We start from the raw sequence: 16,371 nt of genomic DNA on the forward strand, positions 1-16,371 counted from the left end.
AGAGATCAGGTATTGATAGCAGGCGGTTACTGTTTAGAGGACTATTTGAATTTTTAAACTATAGGAGTCCTTATTTAATAGAATAAAAATTGAATTTTTTAAAAAAACAAGGCAAATAAGAGTGTGGAAATACCTAAAATAAGACTCCAACTTGCTGATTTCCTTAGCCCCACATCAAGAGAATTAACAATAAACATTCTGCAGACAGAAAAAAACCCACAAAAACCTTACTCTGATAAGAGCAGCTCCTTCCAAAACAGAGTAGCAGTTCTGAACTGGTTCGCACCTCCTATGGGCATGTTGGATATTGCCTACCTGCTACAGAACTAGTTCTTGAATTTTCTGCTGCCATTTCTCTGTATAAAACAGTAGTGGCACAAATCTTAGGATTTATTTTGCTTGAACAGAGAACAATCTTTTATATGGTATAACTCTTGGATGCTTTCCAGGTCAGAGAGGAGTTTCAGCAAGTATCATTATTTATAAAATGCCTTGGCACACTCCAGAAAACAATAAGGTGGTTTATAAACCAAACTCCATAGACTCTAATCTGTGTGTGCTACAGCTATAGAAGCTTACCGAATAAGGGTAAATATTCACCCAAAAATGATTCAATTGATAGAGAAAATTGAATTATCAATACTAGGGTAAGGCTTTTATCTAAAAATATCAATTTCACTTTTTTAACCCTCAAGACACCTTTTTTCTATGGCCTTCTTTTTTATTTAATTTTTAAAATTTATTTGAGAGAGAGAGAGAGAGAGAGAGAGAGAAACGAGGGAAAAAATCCTCAAGCAGAGTCCCTGCTGAGCATGGATTCCATGGTGGGGCTCCATCCCAGAACCCTAAGATCATGACCTGAGCCTAAATCAAGAGTCAGATGCTTAACTGATTGAGCCACTCAGGTGTCACTGATTTTTCCCTTTAAAACAAATCCAGAAGATCATGCTTTGAGGGGTATGAGGAAAGATGAACTAATTCATTATTTATGATCTGAATAAAGGAAACAAAAATCTGAATGATATTATTGACAACTTTAGATAATTATCTCAGTAAACTGTAAAACAACTATAATTTACATCACTCACATCAATTATGTCCTTTATATTTCATTCTTTCAGGAGTGCTTAGGTTTGTATTTTCAGTTATCTTTTAAAGGAATATTTAGAGAATTGTTTAAAAGTATTCTGTGTGCATGTACTGATTCAGTTTAAAGATGTCTGTAAAATTTTAGACGTTTATTAATGGAGGGCCTTCTATTTGCAAGTCTTTGGATAAGTGAAGCTGAATAAATTGTAAACTAAATTTTGTGAAATCTGAATTGGCCATAAATGAGACAAATCATTACATGAAATTTTAAAAGTTACGCTTTTCTCACAAAGTTAATTCTAGATGAACATAATAGTTTTTTTTTTTAAAGATTTTATTTATTTATTTATTCATGAGAGACAGAGGCAGAGACACAGGTAGAGGGAGAAGCAGGCTCCATGTAGGGAGCCTGACGTGGGACTCGATCCCAGGTTTCCAGGATCAGGCCCTGGGCTAAAGGCGGCGCTAAACCGCTGAGCCACCTGGGCTGACACTTGATGGGATGAGCACTGGGTGTTATTCTGTATGTTGGTAAATTGAACACCAATAAAAATTAATCTATTAAAAAAACCATAATAGTTAAATATAAAGAAGAAAATTGTCTATTGATTTTTTTTGCTATTGGATGGAAAAAGAGATTTTAAATCACAAATTAGGTAGAAATACTAACAAAATGAGAGAATAATATATTTAATTATAAAAATAAATACAGGGCACCTGGGTAGTTCAGCCGGTTAAGCATTTGCCTTTGACTCAAGTCATGATCTCAGGGTCCTGGGATCCAGCCCCATATCAGGCTTCCCTGCTCAAGAGGAAGTTTGCTTTTCCCTCTCCCCTACTCATGCTCTCTCTCTCTCTCTCTGTCTCAAATAAATAAATAAATAAAATCTTTAAAAAATAATTTTAAAATTATATAAAACCTGTAGCAAGTCCAAAAGATAGTTATTTTTGGCATACACACATACTTATATGTATATACATATATGAAAAGAAGGAAAGAGAGAGAGAGAAATAAACAAAAGTTTTTAAAAAGTAGTTTGCACAAGAATGGAAAATTTATCTAAAACATACATACAATAAGATCTTCTCATAAGGTGTAAATCAAGGGTTAGCAAAATAGGGGCCAGATTCAGTCTACTTTCTGTTTTTGTGAATAAAGTTTTATTAGAATAGCATCACATCTATTTATATGGACTATCTCTTGCTGCTTTTGTAATAGAGAGGCAGAATTAAATATCTGTGACAGAGAAGCATGATCCATAAAGCCTAAAATAATATATTAATCTGTGCTTTAGCTGACCTTTGTCCTAAATTGTAAAGAAAGAAAAAAACGCCACAGCTTCCTAATGTTAAGACAAGTCAAATATCATCTGGTTTCATTGGATGTTACACTGGTTCTACAAATATTGATCCATTAAAATTCTTTGTCCAGATGCCCATGTACACTCATTTTATGTTTCTTTCTTAAAATGGGCTTTATCTCACTGGAAATAACTGGGAACTGGTTTTATTTGTAAAGGGGGTGAGTAGCTTCTTATGCAATTGAGCATTTGGTCAGTGGGCAAAATTTTGATCAGATGGGTCTTTTATCCAGCTAGTGATATGAAGCTGTGGGAGATGACTGGAAGCCAGAGGAGAGCATCAAGCAGAGCCTGCTGTAATAACATTAATCTGGTGCCCACTGGCATGATGGACTGGGAGTTGGCAGCAGTATGAAGTGGAAAAGGTGGGTCAGCAGAATGGCAAATGTGAGAAAAAAACATAATCAGGACTGGCAATGGGGGTTTTAAAAAGTGATCCTGGAATATATGGAAATTGGGAGGTTGGTCTGAGGGTTGCTTATTATATTAGGTTTATATGTGTCTGTTTTGAAATTGTTCAGAAACTGGTGGTACATCATCTAAAACACAACCAAATTTTTATAACTCCCCCCTAAAATTAAAAAAAAAAAATCCCTTCAGGGTGCCTGAAGTGCTGGCTGAGTGTCTGACTCTTGATCTCAGTTCAGGTCTCGATCTCATGGTTGTGAGTTCCAGTCGTGCATTGGGTGTGCTAGGGCATGCTAGGTGTGGAAGGAAGGAAGGAAGGAAGGAAGGAAGGAAGGAAGGAAGGAAGGATGGATGGAAGGAAGGAAGGAAGGAGGGAAGGAAGGAAGGAAGGAAGGAAGGAAGGAAGGAAGGAAGGAAGGAAAAAAGAAAAAAAATCCCTTTAGCTGTCCGTAAGTTCCTTCAAACCTTCTCAGAAGAAATTCTAATTCCTTTTAGCTCTCCCTGAGGCATGAACGTACTGCTTAAATATCACTAGATATCTAAGCTGCATCGGAAATGGAATGAGGAGAGTATGATTAAGTACAATTGGATGAATGAAGGAATACATAAGACCTACATATATACATGCAGAAGAGAAAGAAGCCATAGACTGGCAGAGAATTAAAGATGAGACAGAGATAGAGAATACATGGAGAGAAGCAGAGACACACAGAAAGGAGGAAAGACAGGCAAAAGTGAAAGGAAGTGAGAGAGACCCACAGAGAAGAAAAGCAAGAGAGACATACAGAGCAAGAGAGTGGAGAGAGACAGGAAGGGGAGAGACATGGGGGGAGGGAGAGAGTATAAACAAAACAGAAAGGGACAAAGAGTGAAACAGAGATGTATGATAACAAAGACAAAGACTGACATATTCAGAGGCAGGGAGAGACCCTATGAGGGAGGAAACAAGGAGAAACTCCAAGTGATGCAGGGAGATGCTCACACCCACTCATGGATGTGATGCAGGAATGCAACGTGCATCATATTCACAGAGACACGGAGACCCCCATGCAGAGATGCAGAGGCAAAGGCCCATGCCCAGGAGGGGTGCTTGCTCTCTCCCGCTCACCCTCCCTCTCTTTCCTCCTCACACACAGGATCTCTCCCTCTCTCTCCCTCTCCCCCTCCCCTCTCTCTCTCTCCCCATGCACAGAGGGAGAGAGAGAGAGAAAGTAAAACAACAACAACAAAAAGATCACCTAGACCAGAGACACAGACTTGAAGAAAGAAAGCTGCACACACAGAGACACACAAATACAGAGACACAGGGATTGGGACCCACAGAAAGAGATACAAGCAAACCAAACCAAGAAGCAAACAAGGAAACACAAGTGAGGTAGAAACAGAGGAAGGGTGACAAATGCAGAAATCCACAGGGTGTGGGACGGGAAACAAAGACATGTCTACAGTCAAATCAGCAGAAGCAAAAGGAGTGGATGTGTTCAGGTTACTGTATTATCTCCTTTTAATCACCATGACAACCCTATGAAATAAGATGCGTTATCCCCATGTTGCGCACTGGGACAGTGAAGTTCAGGTCCAAGGTCACAGACACGAACCAGACAAGCAACAGAATGTGGCCTCATTAAAACGAGAGTGCGTGTAGGCAGGGGCCGTTCTCTGCTCCGCTGCGCTCCGTTGCCTGGACAGTGCCCGGTGCACGAGGGGTGCTCACGGCATATCCTCTCCGTGGAAGGGGGGGGGGAAGGCAAGTCCTAGAAAGGAGAAGACCAGGAGGGAGGGAGGGAGGGAAAGAAAGAAGGCGAGGACAGAAAAAACCAGCTCAAAACCCCCCAAAGCCCACGTTCTATTTTTCCAAGTATTTCCCTAAGATTGTAGTAATAGGAAGCGATCAAAATATGTGTTTCTAGTTCAATAGTTAGTGCTTAAATGTTTATAGACTCGCACACACACAGAGAGTAAGTCATTTTACAGTACTCGGGAAGTACTCATTGTTTTTCTCCATCCACTTAAAATCCCATTTGAAATTTAAAAGGAAATCTGCCGAATGAGTCAGACCTTCTAATAGGGATCCCAGGGTCTTGGGTTTCCCTTTGTACCAATATCATGTGACCAGACCAGTACAGGATCCCATCCGGCGGACCCGGACCGAGGTTCCAGTCTTGTCAAAGCGATCTCGAGGAGCCCTTTCCCGCAGTGTAGGGTGAGCTGCTACATGCCAGGCAGTGGTTAAGCTACAGCTCCGTCCTACTGAGCCTTATATTTATTTAATCACTTGCTGAAGTGGGCAGGCCTCTAACAATGCCCTCCTAGAAACAAAGTCTTTTTCTTCCAGAACATGGGCTGAATCCTACCCAGCAAATCTAAATCGCATCCAAGCTAAGTGCCTCTTTCTATGCCTATGGAAAGCGAACGTCTGAAGGTTCTGCTTCAACACAGATAATTTTGCATCAACCTTGATTTCTCAGAAGCAGAGAGTGTTTGTTGATAGATGGAGACACAGAAAATAAATAGAAATTAACAGTGAAAACGAAGGGGAGAATCATTTTGCTTTCAGCCTCGGGTAAATGGCTGCTTAATGTGCAAAACACAAGTATGGTCTAATTCCTAAAGGATCATCTGAAACGTGTAACAACACATGCTAGGGATTATGATTCTTCCATCTTGATTCTCTTTAACATAAGACCTTTAATTTTCTAAAACCTGCTGGTAATTACGCATGCACACGGGTCACACCAACACATTTCATGTAATGAGAACTATATTCCAACAGTTTGATGCCTTCACAGATGCTCCAATATTATACGCTGGAAAAAAAAAGGGCAGCAAGCCAACTGGGTGTTACAGAACGGATACAAAGTAACACTAAATGCAAGCAGACTGTCAAAGAATCCTGAGGCCAAAAAAAAAAAAAAAAAAAAAAGCGTAAAATAGCAGACTTTCTTTTTTTTTTTTTTATTCTTAAAAGATTTTATGTATTGAGAAAGAGAGCATGCACAAGCAGGGGGAAGGGCAAAGGGAGAAGCAGCCTCCCCACTGAGCAGGGACCTCCCCCCACCGTCTTTCCAACTCAGGGCCCAACTTAGGGCTTGATCCCAGGACCCCGGGATCATGACCCGAGCCAAAGGCAGACGCTTAACCAACTGAGCCACCCAGGTGTCCCAATAGCAGACTTCCTTATACTGGAGCAGGAAAGGAATGGTGGTGGTTGGGGGGTTGGGGGAGCAGACAGGGTGGAGGCCTCTCCTGAGAAGGCCTGGAGAGTATTTAAAAGGAGAGACCTGCCTCACTAACTTGATGGACTCCAGCTCCCAAAAGCCTTCGCCACGTGGCCTCTCCAGGCTGAGTCTGGGCAGGCCATGGTTTCAGAGACACCAGCCCTCAGTTCAACAAATCATTTTAAGGCATAAATAATAGCGTGAAAAGAACTCTGTGATCTCAAGTGTTAACAGCAGAAAGCAACCGCAATGTGGGCTTATTTCAAACTCCTCTTCTAGATAGAATAGTGAGAGGGACTGCCATTTACAGGCCACTTCTTCTGAACAGGTGTTTTCTATTCTGGCAGCCCTCAGGGGAACTCACAGTGGAGGGAAAGCCACGTTGCAGGCCAGAGTTATTTCCAGATCGCCTTGTTTGAGGATGACTGACTCCAAGAGTCTATGCAAGGTTTGCCTTGAACCTGAATGACAGTGCAAAGCTGGATGAAAAAAAAGGGGGGCGGGGGCTGCGTAGAAGTAAAGGGAGGTTGATCTGGAAACCCAGAGAAAGGGTCACCTGAGCCACAAGTAACATAACTTATTAATGAAATGTTCTTAAAAATGCAGGGGCCCATGACCAAGATAATTTCTGCAGTGAGCTGGACACAGCAATGGTCTGACTCCCTCCATGCAAGGATGCAAACTTTTGATCTATCCAAACTCCCTCCATGAGTTCTGTCCCCCAGCCCTTACTCCACCCCAGGAACGTGGCTTTCTGATTACAACTGAGCTTTTCATGCAGGTCCAGGACTAGGGAAAGATTATGCTGATCGTGAGCACATAAGTATCCCAGCAATGAGGCTCTTTGCATTTGTTACTTTCTTTTTAAAAAATTATTCAACAAATTTTTATTGAGCACTTTTTATGTGTCAGGTACCATTGGCAGCACTGAGGGTGTAACTATAGGTGAAGAAGATAAACTCCCTGCATTCCTGGAGCAGGAAATAATAGCAGAAGGGGGAGGTCAGGAGAGAATGAAGAACAATTATAGATAAAATCTGTAATAGGGTAGTAAGTTCTCTAAAGAAAAATTAAGCAGTGGGGGCACCTGGGTGGCTTAGTGATTGAGCATTTGCCTTTGGTTGTGATCCCAAGGTCCTGGGATTGAATCCCGCATTGGGCTCTCCTTGGGGGTCCTGCTTCTCCCTCTGCCTATGTCTCTGCTTCTCTCTCTGTGTCTCTCATGAATAAATACAGAAAATCTTTAAAAAAAAAAAAAAAGAAAAATTAAGCAGTGAAAGAAGCCTATGAGATAAACACTGTAATAGAATGTGAGTTCATTCTTGATGTCTGACTGCTGCTAGCCCTCCGGCTCTAGCATTTCCCTCTCTGTCTGCCCCCCACCCTCCACATCTGGGCAAGCTGATGAGAACATTCAGTGCTCCTGTCTTTGGCAGCAACAGAAGTTCAAAGTACACAAACAACCTCACATGTAAAAGACCACTTGCCCTGATGCCTCCTCCTTGTCAAAATATGAGCCGAACTTGTCTCTTTCCCTGGCTTTCTGAAGTCACCTTTGGATATGCTTGGGACCCTCCCCTGCTCTCCACAGCAAGCCCCATTCTCTTGGTGTATGTACAGTATCATAAGTCTAAGCCACTATACCAAATTTGGGTATGGGACCATCCAAGTTGGGAAGGTGACCACACCACACATACCAATAGGACTAGTGGTCAGAGGATCCCTCCCAGGGGAGGGGAGATTGGGATGGATGAGGAAGTGGGCCATGCAAATACCCAAGGGAACAAATACCCTCTGTTCAGGGGGAGAGAAGTGATAGCTCTGGAATATTCACGGAAAAGCAAGGCAGCCAGCAAAGCTGAGGTGGGGTAAACAAGGAAAGAGCGTGGTGTGGCAGGGAGGTGGGGACTGAGGGGAGATGCTAGCAGGGAAAGCAGACCACACAGAGCTCGGCGGTCCATTCCAAAGGAATTTGGATTTTCTTCCAAGTGAACCATCAGAGGTTACTTTAATAGTGAAGTAATACAACCTGACTTGCATTTTAATGGAATCATTCCAACTGCAAGAATATAATTTAAGGAGGGACATCAGGGTGGCTCAGTGATTGAAGACTGTCTGCTTTCGGCTCAGGGCATGATCCGCCGGGTCTGGGATTGAGTCCTGCATTGGGCTCCCAGAGAGGAGCCTGAATCTCCCTCTGCCTATGTCTCTGCCTCTCTCTGTGCGCTCATGAAGAAATATATAAAATCTTAAAAAAAAAGAATATAATTTAAGGAGACAAAAATGATGTGAAGAAGCAGCCAGGGCTAAAATATCGGTGTGGGGGGAACTAGAGCTGGCTCCGATGAGAGCAGGAAGGAGGCAGTAAGCTGAGGTCTGGTTCTGGATACATGTGAAGGTCGAATCTGCAGGGGTTGCTCATAGATAAGATGGGAAGTGAAGGAGAGAAGATCTGTGTGGCTGAGCAGCGGGATGGGGTGAGAAGTGCATGTTGAAGGAGGAGGTGGTGAAAAAGTTGAGCTCTCCCACTTTTTGAGATTAAATGTCAACTAGATTTCTAAGTGGAGATGTCAAGCGGGAATGTAGATATATGAAACCTGAAATCAAGGGAGAAGACACAGCTGGAGATATAAATTGAGAGTGAAGTTGTGGATGGTATTTGTATCTAGAAACATATTCAGTGAGTGAGATGAGAGAGAAGAAAGGTTTGATTGTGAGTCGTGGGCATGGTAACATTTACAGGTCAGGAAGATTAAGGAAGACTCAGCGATGGAGACAATCTAAAACTGTCAGCTAGCACTCTTGAGCTTGGTCTGTATGAGTCAATCTAAAGACATAAACTCATAAAATGAGATCTGAACCTGTTAGACAACTTTAGCATATTTGCTGTGGTAACAAAAACCATCTTGTGAGGTCTCTTCCGGAGAGGCCCTCAACGTGACATCACAGTCTAATCTGTCTGTTTCCATGTGAATTTCTGTGCTTCACTCCTTAACCCTTACATCAACCCTGGACATAACTGTTATTACTCTCATGTTATAGATGAAAAAATTGAAGTCGGAACTGCTCAGAAAAGCAATCTAATTTGCCCAAGATCACAGAACTTTCGAGACATGGAAGTTAAGTTTGAATTTCAAGCTCCCTGACTCCAAGGGGCAAATAAATGAAATGACTTGCCTGATGTGATACAGAGAATTAATGGAAGGGCTGGAAATAGATCCCTGATATGTTTAATATAAACTTATCGTTATTTTTTTCCCATTGGGAATAAAATGATCACTTGGAAAATTCTGGTCATTTATCATTTGCTGAAAGATTCTTGTGCTTGCTCACTGAAGGGCAAAGATTTTATTTGTCTGTAACAAGGACATCAGGAACATGCAAAGGAACAGGCAACATGTAAAATTGCAAATACATAATAAAACAATCTTGGATGAAATTTTAAAATGTTAAATCAATTTGGACTGTAGGAAAACCTCACTCTCATACCACATTTACATTAAAAATAGTATAACCCAAGAGCAAACAGGCATTATATCTTCAAGATTTTTAATTTTCTATTTTTGTTTTTAGTACTTTTACTTGTGAAAAATGTTATAAAATTATTACTATTTTATTTTATTTATTTATTTATTTATGATAGTCACACAGAGAGAGAGAGAGGCAGAGACACAGGCAGAGGGAGAAGCAGGCTCCATGCACCGGGAGCCCGACGTGGGATTCGATCCCGGGTCTTCAGGATCGCGCCCTGGGCCAAAGGCAGGCGCCAAACCGCTGCGCCACCCAGGGATCCCAAATTATTACTATTTTAATATTTTAAAGTTTTACTTAAAAACCATCATGCTGTACTTAAGCAGGTTTTATAATCATTATTTTATTTATTTATTTTTTAGAGAGAATGAGAGTGTGTGTCCATGAGCAGGGGTTGGGCGTGAGGTCCGGCAAAGACAAAGGGAGAGAGACAGATCCCAAGCAGGCTCCAAGCTCAGTGCAGAGCAGGAGGTGGGGCTCAGTCTCACAACCCTGAGATCATGACCTGAGCCAAAATCAAGAGTCTACTGACTGAGCTATCCAGGTGCCTCTAAACTGGTTTTTATAGTTAAAATATTATTTTTATTAGTGAAAGACCAATTATTTTCACCACTCACAATAATTACTCTAATTTTACAATGATGGGAAGCCTGGGTGGCTCAGCGGTTGAGCACCTGCCTTCAGCCCAGGGCGTGATTCTGGGAGTCCTGTGATCAAAATCAAGAGTCTGATGCTTAAGTGAATGAGTCACCCAGGTGCCCCTATTTGTTGGGAAATGTAATAAATAAAATATATGTATATTCTTACTGGAAAGCACAGCATGAATAATATAAGCAGATAGAAAAAGATATTATATATTATATATATCACTACTTGTTAAGTATGAATCATTAAATATTAAAAATCAGCACTTATTAAAACTCTTTAACAATATACACAATCTACAACATCTCAAAATATTTATTAATTCCCTGCTAATTCTACTATCATTTAGCCTGCTTATAGTTATTTCTTATGTTAGTCCTTCTAAGGACTGTATTTCTATATTTGTAGTTTCTAAGCAGAAAAGAAGGTTCTGGGAACTTGCCAACTTTTCTAATTGCTTTCATATCTAGTATGAGAATATTAAACACATCTTTGATTTACTTACGGAAAATTGAGTTTTAAAAGAGATGATTTACTCAACCATATAATAAAATGCTTCAAATATTTGGGGGAAAGAAATAACAAAACATGTATATATATCTTAAAACGACTAGGTCTCGGAGATAAAATCAATTGTTTTGACAGTTCCAAAGAAGAAAATGTAAATGAAACTCAGAACATCTTAGTAAGAATTAAAGTTCATATTAATTTAAAAATATCATTCTTTAGAGGTTATTGTGATGAGAAAAGTTTCCAGATCTCAATGCTTTGATAAACTACATCTTCTACAAGATGTGGAAAGATGAAAATGGGGTGATAAAACATTTGAAGCTATGTAGAAACTAAGAAAATGAAAACATGATAAAAGAATGAAAGTTTTTAATACATTCATTAAGGTACATTTATTCATCTATGCCAACTCAGCATAAGTTACTCCGTTCTGTTGGAATTTTATTCTTTGATACTTCTCCATCCCCACCTCCTACCTAAATACAACAAGGAAAACTTGAAGTTTGGAAGAAATGATGAGTTTTCTTTGGAGAAAATAGAGCAGGTGTCTTTTCAAATTGAAGTCTTAAAATCTTACAGTGCTGAAGTTTGATTCTTGTCATTTAATGTCTTCATTTTGTTATCCTCAAATAAGCCCAGCAAACACTTAAGCAGGCCCTACACAATTGTCCAAACATCGCTAGTAAAAAATTAATATGGCTTTTAATGAACAATATTTAATATTTATCAAATATCCGGGTCCTGTAAAATGTATGTCTTTTCAGAATAACAATTGAGTGTAATCCATTTTGTCAAAGTTTTAATACACTTAAATGAAAGTATCCAGAATCCAAAGGATACTTACTAGTGGCCAGTGAATTTCCTGACTTTTAAGAAAACAGAGGAAAGAAAAGGTATGTAACTTATAGAAGATATATTCACTAAAATGCATATGCCAAAATACATATACTAGAAAGTAAAGGCTGTGCCTTCAGAATGTCAATATGTAGGTGTTTTATGTTGAGACAAACTATACTGCCTAAATGACAAAATATAATATTAACTTGAAAAGCAGGTATTACACATTTGTATCATAAAATAGGTCTTTGCTTTATTAATTATATCTCACCCTCTGTACCTATGGGCTCCAGATTCCTACATCTGACTGCCTATTCCATTTCTTTACCTGGATGCCTAAGGAACACACCAAAGTAACAGGTCCAAAAGAAATTTAATTTTAACTCTTTAAATCTCACTTTTCCTCATCTCTGTGAAGGGCTCACCGTTTACCTGTTTCAGCGAAACACCTGAGACTCATCCTGCCTTCTGTTATTTCACTGCCTACCCCCATATACTGAAACCTGCAATATTACTGGAATGAATGAATGAATGAATGAATGAGTGATAGATACGATCCCACCCCTAGAGATTGCTAACTGTGGACAGTTTTAGGCAGAGTTTCTTTAAATACAAGGAACCGTGCAGGAATCCCCTGGAGGATCATTGATGGAGAGCACGCCACCATACTCCTCACCAGTCGATAGGAAATGCAGCATTAATGCTAAGAAAACAAAGAACTGGATCCAATCAGAGAGTTCATTGTGCTGCTTCAGTAATGCAGAAAACTTGCGAGATTGGACCCTGGGGAAGAGCTGCTTTCCTATTTTCGGGGGGGGGGGGGGGGGGAGTAATTACTCCATTGCTCTCTAAGAGCCAGTACCTTGGCTTTTTTGAAAGGGCAGTGTTGCCAGAAGTTTGAGGCACATCCAATGTTTATGCCAGAGGAACTTTTGTAACTGGACTTTTTGAAAAAGAGAAAAAAGACAGGGCTCGGTAGGGGGTGGATAAATGCTTCCAGCCAAGGAAAGCCACCCCGCGGGTGTTTTTGCGCAACTACGCATGTAAACCGCATGCAGCTTTGGGCAAAGCTCTGTTTATTTCCCTCTTTCCTCTTCCATTTGCCTTCAGGTAATCGCTTAAAGATTACTTCACAAACACTATCTTTTCTTCCAAGAACCTCAGTGAAGATTCAAAATATGATGTAATTAACTAAAAGCAAAAGGAATTCCACTCAACTCAGACTGAATTCTGCCTGCAGGTGAATCTCCTTCGGAATATATGACTTGCCCTTGGATGGGCAACAAATCTTTTTTTTTTTTAATATAAATTTATTTTTTATTGGTGTTCAATTTGCCAACATATAGAATAACACCCAGTGCTCATCCCATCAAGTGCCCACCTCAGTGCCCGTCACCCAGTCACCCCCACCCCGCGCCCTCCTCCCCTTCCACCACCCCTAGTTCGTTTCCCAGAGAATCTGGGTGTCCTCAGAGAGTAGGCGGTTTTGCTTCTTCTTCTTCTTCTTTTTTTAACTTAAGGATTTATTCTAAACAAATGTCTATGGGGCTTCAAACCATGGTTTAGGAGACATCCATTGTTAACTCTCTGAGGGCACTGACCCCAGTGCCTGTCTAGGCTTGGCCTTACCTGAAGCCACTGCTGTGCTGGGCAGCAAACACGGCCCCCTTCCCTGCAGGAGCAGTTCACTGACAGGAATAAATACCGGACAGAAAACAAGCAAGACCTCCTTGGAGGGATCAGATGTCTTAACAGAATGACTTTCTTCCTTCCCTAATCTTTAATGCCAAGAACTGCTTGTTCTCATTCTGTGTGAAATCAACAAAAGGGATTAAGTAATACAATGCATCTCTGCATCAAAAAATTATGTTCTCCTTTGAGCAAAGCTATTTTTTTTTTTTTAATTTGCCTTCTCTCCTCCTCCACTTGCCTTCAGGTAAATGCTTAGAGATTATTTCACAACCACTATCTTTTTTATCAAAGAACTTTAGTTAAGAATTAAAATATTTAGGGGGCCTGGGTGGCTCAGCTGGTTAAGCATCTGCCTTTGGCTCAGGTCAGGATCCCAGGGTCCTAGGTTTGAGCTGCATGTCGGCTGACTCCCTCCTGAGCAGGCAGCCCTCTCTCTCTGTCCCTCTCCCTCTTCTCCTTGCTCGTGTTCTCTATCTCAAGTGGAAAAAAAATAATTAAAATATTTAATTAACTAAAAAAATTAGATATTCTATTTTTAATTCTCAGTTCTCTCATATGCTCTGTGGCTATAGCATTTTCCCAAAATTAGTGCATTCCAAATTCAGAGAGGTGAAAGGATATTTCTTTTTATAAAAAAAATTCAAAGGAACACACTTTGAAAAAAGATTTGTTGTGAAAATGACAAACTACTAATATTTTTATTATAGGAAATGGTAGCTCCAACAGATGAGATAAAACATTATGTGCTAAGGACATAAATGAGTAAAAGACTCATAAAAGATATTTTAAAGAGAAATACAGACAGAAAATTATCCCACCTTGCTAGTAATCTTAACAAAGAATTTAAAAATGTTTGTTTCTTGTCTACAAAATTATAAATAAAATTAAATGACTCTTTCCCCATTTAAAAAAATAAGAAAAAAAACCCCCAAGACATTCTTTGTTCAAACAAAATATTATTAAGAAGCACTAGCAAATTGGGTTTCATCCATCATATTTGAAAGACTGAACCATGAAGATTGTCCTATTTTCCCTGTTCACTATCCTTCAGAGACTTTTGAGAAACTTTGAAGGAGGTTCAAGTTCTCCATGAAACATAACTGGAAAACTATTTTTAATATCATGCAGTCCTGATAAGAGATCATACATACAATAGGCTTACTCTCACAATAAGATTCCAAATCACATCAACCATTTTGAATAGCAATTTGGAAATATGCCATAAGAATCACCAAAATATCCATGTCCTTCTGAGCCCCTCCACTGGCTACAATGCATAAAGATATTAATTGCAGCATCATTTAACATAGTAAAATGTTAGGAAAAAAATGTCAGCTGTTTAGTACATATTTACTAAACAAATGACCTTGCAAAAGCTAATGCTGCTATCAAAGGATAAGAAGAAAAAGGAGTGGCTAGGGGCACAGTTTAGAAAGCCCACAAAGAAGTTCATTATAGGTAGTGCCTAATCTGTCCTTTACTGAAGGTGGCTTCTATCATACTGGAGGGCATTAATTCCCTAAATTATCCTAGTCCAGATATCACATTACCAAAGAACACTTTAATAAAAACTAGAAAATATGCTAGGTTGTGGCATTGTAATTAATCTCTCTGCTAGGACTCTTCAGATAAGACCAAAACTCTAACTTTGGTAAAGTCTCCCTGAAGAAAAAAAAACGTCAAAAGGTCTAAAACATTCTCTGGGATCCCCTGCCTTAGTGATGGATCTAGGGAATCTAAAGCTATCTGAAGCACTCCTGACCAAGAAGAGAACAAGGACAGCTCTGGCCATAAAAGGGATGAGTCAGGAGCTAAACAGGAGGTCCCTACATGGTAAACTTCAAGTTTAAAGTGAATAAAAGCGTTTTGTAAATAAGATTATCCAGTTTCACATCTTTCTTGTGTTTTTCTTCCCTATGTAATCCCATATCTTCTACAAAGTTTTATTTAAATACTTCCAGCCTTGTCTCAGCTGTGCTGTGGGTAAAGGAAGGATTACATGTACGTGTTTGAGCCAGCCAGAGAAGACATCTCAGCCCACCATCCATGCTTTGAGCTGGCATGATTATGGCAAAAGTGATGAGGGAGACTTGAGGAAAGGGGTTTATCAAAGGCCAAGGGCAGGCCATCAGTTTCTGCTGCCTGTCCCACATAGGGAAGCATTTCCTATCACCATTATTCATGGGGCTGGGAATTTGATAACAGAAGGTCATTTCTTCATAGCCTCAAGAATGTTTAGAAAACCAGTTAAAAAATAAGCATCTCAAAATACAAATGAGACCAAGAAAAGAATGTCTGAGGGCAAAAAAACAAACAAACTAATAAAGACAAACTTTAGGCTCTTGTAACTCTCTGCTTGTCTAATTTCAGAATTGGGCAATTTATCAATTGTGGAAATGATGGTTTTAGGTGGGGAGACAAGAACACATGAAAGCAAAATTTCTTTTTTAAGTTTAAATCAAAACCAAACAAAGAGACAGACTAATCACTTATTCAAAAGAAAAGAAATAACAAGCAACTCTAATCAATATCATTAGTTCTGTTTTGTTTTTTGAAGAACAGCATTTGAAACGATGATCTAATTCGACCTTGCAGTAACCGCTTTCTGTGTATAGAGCATGCATCTAATTTCATAATCGGATGTGTGCTACATTTGCAGGAATTTTAATCAGTCTAAACATAAAAGTGGACTGGATTGTGGGTCCCTCCTATCCTGCCACAATATAGAGCACATTAATATAATTCTGCTCTCCTTTTATTTCCTCTGCCTTGTTTTATACTTGTTTTATCTTGGGGTATTGCATATACCTCTGTAAGTCAGTCAAAACTTTGTTCTGGAAGAAGGTGGAGTATACACAGAAATTATTTTTTTCTCCATACTTTTTCTTTCTGGAATTATTTTTCCTCTCTGAAAACAACTTCTCTTACCTTAGGTTGTTTGCAAAGATAGCGACAAAGTTCTCCAATATACTGAAACACAGTCACATTATACTTTCTGCAGTCATTCCAAAATTGACTTGCTGAGAATTTCTTCTTTAACACACAAGTAGCTCCTATGGGGAAAGGCAAAAACAGGCACC

General features: G+C 39.7%; 1 protein-coding gene across 1 annotated transcript in view; it reads right to left on the bottom strand.

The window, feature by feature from the left end:
• Window positions 1-16,371, bottom strand: part of SLC27A6 (solute carrier family 27 member 6) — a 69,173-nt gene that overhangs the window by 23,125 nt on the left and 29,677 nt on the right. Inside the window, exon 4 of the mRNA XM_025994985.2 lies at window positions 16,220-16,344. Within this exon, the coding sequence (XP_025850770.1) occupies window positions 16,220-16,344 (125 nt within the window). The remainder of the gene's footprint in view (window positions 1-16,219; window positions 16,345-16,371) is intronic.

Source organism: Vulpes vulpes, chromosome 12 (assembly GCF_048418805.1).
Source record: "Vulpes vulpes isolate BD-2025 chromosome 12, VulVul3, whole genome shotgun sequence".
NCBI lineage: Eukaryota > Metazoa > Chordata > Mammalia > Carnivora > Canidae > Vulpes > Vulpes vulpes.